Source organism: Lactuca serriola, chromosome 3, assembly GCF_051521515.1.
Source record: "Lactuca serriola cultivar US96UC23 chromosome 3, Lser_US96UC23_V15, whole genome shotgun sequence".
Lineage (NCBI taxonomy): Eukaryota > Viridiplantae > Streptophyta > Magnoliopsida > Asterales > Asteraceae > Lactuca > Lactuca serriola.
Window position 1 is genome coordinate 155,894,331 of NC_136410.1, and position 6,305 is coordinate 155,900,635.

A 6,305-nucleotide genomic window follows, 5' to 3' on the forward strand; every position below is an offset into this window, starting at 1 on the left:
AAATATGCAGCAAGAGGTCTTGATCTTTTATGATGGGGTGAACGTCACCACCCACCAACTTCTTGACTCTCAAGGCCCTCTTACTAAGAAAAATCCGGCGGAGATTAAGCAACTTATCAAAGAATTCTCTAATTATTCTAGAGAATACCATAATCCACGGAATGATGTGACAAGGGGTTCGGAAAATGCTGCTCCGGAGGATATATCAGCGGTAATGGCAATGTTGCAAAGCATGGATAAAAGAATGACAAAAATGGACCAAACAATCCATGTTATTCGGGTTGGGTGTGAAAACTGCAACGGGCCACATTTAACCAAGGAATCTGACCTAGATAAAAATGGAAACCGGAAGGTCCAAGCTTGCTACTCAAGTGGCGATCGTCTAGATGAAGACTGGAGAAAGCCTAAAAAGAAGTGGTTGCCCAATGACGAGTATAAAAAGGCCAAGGAAGAAACGTATGAACAAAGAGGGAGGGGCATTTATCAAAGAGAAGAACCAACGGTTGAGAAGAAATCTGATTTTGAGAGTATGCTCACTCGATTTGCAGCAGTATCTGAAAAAAGGAATGAGGTAATGGAAGCAGCAATTAAAGAACAACAATTAGCAATGAAAGAGCAACAACTTATGATGAAGGAACAGCAGGAGATGATGAAAAACAAGCAAGCACTCTTTAGAAATCAGCAAGTTTCGATCCTAAATATAGAGAAACAACTTGGGCAACTAGCTACATAATTCAATGAAAGAGCACCGGGAGGACTTCCGGGAAATACCGAACAAAACCAGAGAGGAGCACACATTCAAGCCATCACCACTAGAAGTGGGAAAATTATCACTCACTTAACCCCTATTGACAGAAACGAACCTGAAGCAGAGTAGGAAGGACAAGAAGAAAATAAAGATAACAAGTCTGGGCAATCACCACGACGTGGCAAGACTCTAAGAAAAAAAATTACCGAGCCGGTGAAGACATATCATCCACCACTTCCTTTGCCGAGCAGAGCAATTCAATAGAAGCATGCTGAAGATTACTGGAAGTTCTTAGATCACATAAAATCTCTTGAAATCAACATTCCATTCCTTGAGGCTTTAGTTGAAATGCCGAAGTATGCCAAGTTTTTGAAGGACCTATTGACAAACCGCAAGAAAATAGAAGGATTATCAAAAGTTGTACTAAATGAAACTTGCTCTGCTGCAATGCTAAACATGCTACCAAAGAAGATGGGGGATCCAGGGAGCATAACTTTACCATGCCAATTCGGGAATCTAGCAACAAGTCATGCTCTAGACGACTCATGAGCAAGTGTCAACTTGATGCCATACTCATTCTTGAAAAAGCTTGATCTTCCCGAACCGAGACCGGTCCGCATGGTTATCCATCTACCCAATAAGACTATGACCTTCCCAAGGGGCATTTGTGAAGACCTACTGGTGAAAGTAGACAAGTTCGTTTTCCCTGCGGATTTTATTGTGTTGGATATGGAGGAAGATAAGCAAGTCTCGATCATTCTTGGAAGACCATTTTTGAGCACTGCCCGAGCTTTAGTTGATATAAGGGAATCCAAGCTTACATTACGTGTTAGAGAGGAAGCGGTGACTTTTGGAGTTAATCAGGCAATCAAACATTCAAGGATGAGTGATGATACGACGTTTTCTATTAATGTGTTGGACGAAATATTGGAAAAAGAATTAGTGGGTTGGAAAGAAAAAGAAAATGAGGGATTTATGGTGCTTGATGAAGGAAATTTTGATCCTAAATTCGACCTTCAAGAATTGGATAAGTTATTGGAAGAAGGGGAGTATAATGAAGCAATGCAAGAGACAGAAGACACAACACGACATGGTAAGAGTGCCACGTGGCAAAGTTTTTTTTCTCGACCTGGAATTAAAAACCACGACACCACGTCGTGGCAGGATCACCACGTGGTGGTAGCTGACGCAACCCCCAAACTCGAAGTGAACGCCCTTCCCGAACACCTGGAGTATGCATTCTTAGAAGAAGAACAACAAAAGCCAGTAATCATTGCTTCCGAATTGGCAAAACACGACAAAGAAAGCCCAGTTAAAGTTCTAAAGAAGAGAAAAGGTGCCATTGCATGGAAGATCACGGATATCAAGGGGATTAGTCCATCCTATTGTTCTTATAAGATCAATTTAGAAGAAGGAGCTAAACAAATAGTAAAACACCATAGAAGACTCAACCGAAACATGCAATAAGTAGTTAAAAAAGAGGTGGTGAAACTATTAGATGCTGGTATCATTTACTGAATATCTGATAGCACATGGGTGAGTCCAGTACATGTTGTGCCAAAGAAAGGAGGAATGACAGTGGTAACTAATGAAGCTAATGAGTTGATCCCAACAAGGATAGTTACCGGGTGGCACATTTGTATTGACTATCAAAGGCTTAATGATGCAACATGCAAAGATCATTTTCTGCTACCATTCATCGATCAAATGCTAGAGAGGTTGTCCGGGCATCTTTATTATTGTTTCCTTGATGGTTTCTCGGGGTACTTTCAAATTCCGATTGACCCACAAGATCAAGAGAAAACCACTTTAACATGCACAAGTGGAACATTTGCATATAGATGCATGCCTTTTGGGTTATGCAATGCACCAGTCACTTTCCAAAGATCCATGATGGCTGTATTTCATGATATGATCGAGAAGTTTATGGAGGTTTTCATGGATGACTTCTCGGTTTTCGGGTCCTCTTTTGAAGACTGTTTGTCTAACTTGGATCTTATGCTAGCAAGATGTGAGAAGCCCAACCTTGTTCTCAATTAGGAGAAATGTCATTTTATGGTGAAGGAAGGCATTGTGTTAGGTCACAAGGTCTCAAGGATAGGGATAGAGATGGATAGAGCGAAGGTTGATAGCATAGACAAATTACCACCTCCAACAAATGTCAAGGGGGTAAGGCACTTTTTAGGTCATACGGGATTTTATAGGTGTTTTATTAAAGACTTTTCCAAGATCACAAGGCCCTTGACTCAACTTCTCTTGAAGGATGCCCCTTTCAACTTTTCTATAGAGTGTCTAGATGCATTTCACTTGTTGAAGGAAAGATTGACCACTACACCTATTATGATAGCTCCAGATTGGAGTCTTCCTTTCGAGCTTATGTGTGATGCCAGTGACTTCATGGTGGGAACTGTTTTGGAACAAAGAATTGAAAAGCATTTTCAGCCTATCTACTATGGAAGTAAGACCTTGAACCCAACACAAGAGAACTGCATTACTACAGAAAAGGAGCTACTAGCAGTGGTTTTTGCATTTGATAAATTTTGCTCTTATTTGGTTTTGTCTAAAACAATAGTTTTTACCGACCATCCTGCCTTTAAGTATCTTTTTTCCAAACAAGATGCTAAGCTAAGGTTGATTTGTTGGGTGTTGCTGCTATAAAATTTTGACATCGAAATACGAGAGAAAAAGGGGATGGAGAACATGGTTGCCGATCATCTATCAAGACTGCAAAACCCGCACTTGGAGGAGTTAGAAGAAAAAAAGATTGGGGACGAGTTTCTCGAAGAATATTTATTGGTTATAGCAGGAGAGATTCCATGGTTTGCAGATATAGCTAACTATTTAGCAAGTGAACATTCCAAACGACTTGACCTGCCAACAAAAAAAGAAATTCTTTCCAGAAATTAAGTATTACTTTTGGGATGAGCCATACCTTTTTCGTAGCTGTGCTGATGGAATGATAAGAATATGTGTATTTGGGAAGGAAGGTCATGAAATCTTGAAGCATTGTCATAGTGGGACCACCGGAGGACATCATGGAGCGCAATATACAACGAAGAAGGTTTTTTATTCGGGTTTTTATTGGCCTACTATATTTAAAGATGTTACAAAATTTTTCAAAGAATGTGATTCATGCCAATGCCCCAAGATAGCATTCAAGTTTGTGAAATATTTGATATTTGGGGAATTGAATTAATGGGACCTTTCCCAATGTCAAATGGAAATAAATACATATTGGTAGCAGTCGATTACCCACAAATGATGCTCGAGTAGTAGTACGTTTCCTCAAAAAGTTATTTTCAAGATTTAGAGTTCCTAAGGCTCTAATTAGTGATCGAGGCTCCCACTTCGCAAATGATCAGTTAGCTAAGGTGTTGCAAAAATATGTTGTTCACCATAGATTTTCAACATCATATCATCCTCAAACAAGCGGACAAACTGAAGTTACAAATCAGGCATTGAAGAGAATATTAGAAAGATCGGTTGGAAGTAATAGGAAGGAATGGTCGAATAAGCTTGATGATGCACTCTGGGCGTTTAGAACAGCTTTCAAAACACCTATTGGTATTACACCATATAGATTGGTTTATGGGAAGAGTTGACACTTACCAGTTGAGATAGAGCATAAAGCATTTTGGGCTTTGAAGTTATGTAATTTTGAGTTAGATGAACTGTGTGCTAACCGGTTGATAGAAATGAATGCTCTCGGAGAAATTAGAAACGAAGCCTACACAAGTTCTTTGATTTATAAAGACAAAACTAAGAAGTGGCATGATATGAGGCTTAAAGGTAATAAAGAGTTCTATGAAGGAGAAAGAGTGCTACTTTTCAACTCTAGGTTGAAACTGTTTCTCGGTAAATTGCAAACAAGGTGGGACGGGCCATTTGTTGTTAAACAAGTTTTCCCACACGGAGTTATCAAGCTTATTTCAAGAGACGGGACCCCTTTCAAGGTTAATGGGCATCGAGTGAAGCATTACAAGGACGGAATACCAAGTGAAGAAAGGGAGGGTGAAATCGTCAAATTCACACGAGCGGAAACAACGTAGCTTGGAAAAGAGTCCAGCTCATGACTCCTTCAAAAGAAGCACTGGCAGGAGGCAACCCGTGGTTTTGAGTTTGCATTTTCTTTTCTTTACTTTTATTTTTTTATTTTTTTTAGTTTATCTAGGTCTTTATTATCTCATTCTTCTGGTTTATCTATGAATTCGTCATGGGGTGTGGCATAAAACGAGTTTGGGGTGTGTATTTTTAAGAGTTTTTGTTAAATAAAAAATTTTGCCCACCATGAGGTGGTGATTTCTTTTTCATGATTTCACTATGAAAAAAACCTCGACACCATGACGTGTTGTATTATACCACTTCATGGCAAAAAATATAAATGCTGTAATTAAAGGGTTTTTAAACATAGGTTAAAACATTTTCACTTTTTACACCACCCCATCTATCTCGTCGTGCCAGCCTCCACGAAGAATTCTTTGTCCTATCCATGAATTTCGTGTTCCTTGTCCCCAAAAGGTATGATTTTCTTGTGATTTGCTTACTCTTGATAGTTATTAGGGTATTAGAGAACATCTATTTCATAGTTTGAACACATTTAGGGCTAATTTTGGGAAACTAGGGTTCCGATTTTTGCAAAATTCGGACCCAATTTAGGATGTTTTGCTCCCTAATTTTGCTACCATTCAACTCTATTTCATCTGGTGAACAAACCCTGAACTTTGATTTAGTTAATATGGCGTTGAAATTGGAGCGAATTGATCTTATCTCGTCACAGTCACGACGCCATGACGAGCTCATCGTGGTTCTCATCATGGTGGCTGGAATCAAAGTTTTTCTTCTTCTTTTTCGATTATAATAATGCATATGGTTTGTTTGGTTGTTCTTTTATGGCTATTATGCAGAAATGACTAGCAGGATTAGAAGAAGTCAACCCGCTACTCGCGATTTACCATGGTATTCTTTTCCACGAGATGTTTCACTCGAGACACGTGCGCGATGGACTTTTAAGCTTGATTTACTCAAGAAAAGGAAGGTGCATGTTCCAGCTGAGGTTGATTGGCACTGGATTGGAAGTTCGGGTTTGATGGAGGCTATGGAGCCTTATCTTGACAGGGTATTCAATGGAGTTCAAGGGCAGTTTATGTGTTTGGGATGAAGGCGAATGTTTGAGACTCAAGAGGTGGTTTACAAAAAGTTGGTGTATGAATTTCTTGCCACAGTATCTTTCGCAAAAAAAGACGGAATTTATGCGGATGATAATCTTATTTTTTGCCTTGGAGGGGAAAGGCGTTCCTTAAGCCTAGCTGATTTTGCATTATGGGTTGGTATCTACCTTCCAGCTGAAGTCCATACACCCTTATACCAACAATTTATAGCAGCCTCCATTAGGAACATTGAAGGGTTCAAGGAATAGGATCATTATCATTCTATTGTTAATGGGGTTTACCATAAGGGTACTACACAGGAAAGCGACATCCGGTCGCCAATTCACCGCCTTTTACACCGTCTGATCATTAATACCATTAATGAATGGTAGGAGGGGGATAAATGTCCC

At 39.6% G+C, this 6,305-nt stretch overlaps 1 protein-coding gene across 1 annotated transcript; it reads left to right on the forward strand.

Moving 5' to 3' along the window:
* Window positions 1-2,857: 2,857 nt before the first annotated feature.
* Window positions 2,858-5,906, forward strand: LOC145095815 (uncharacterized). The gene is made up of 5 exons (XM_079033635.1): window positions 2,858-3,378; window positions 4,149-4,312; window positions 4,415-4,793; window positions 4,911-4,966; window positions 5,653-5,906. Exons 1-5 carry the CDS (start codon window positions 2,858-2,860, stop codon window positions 5,904-5,906), a joined length of 1,374 nt encoding a protein of 457 aa, XP_078889761.1.
* The last annotated feature ends 399 nt before the right edge of the window (window positions 5,907-6,305 follow it).

Excerpts from the sequence above, each read along its gene's own strand:
- LOC145095815 (XM_079033635.1), top strand. The coding sequence starts at position 2,858 with ATGGATAGAGCGAAGGTTGATAGCATAGACAAATTACCACCTCCAACA. Across the intron at positions 3,379-4,148 it reads AAACAAGATGCTAAGCTAAG|ATTTTCAACATCATATCATC; the intron begins GTTGATTTGTTG and ends TGTTCACCATAG. Across the intron at positions 4,313-4,414 it reads AGCTTTCAAAACACCTATTG|ATGAACTGTGTGCTAACCGG; the intron begins GTATTACACCAT and ends ATTTTGAGTTAG.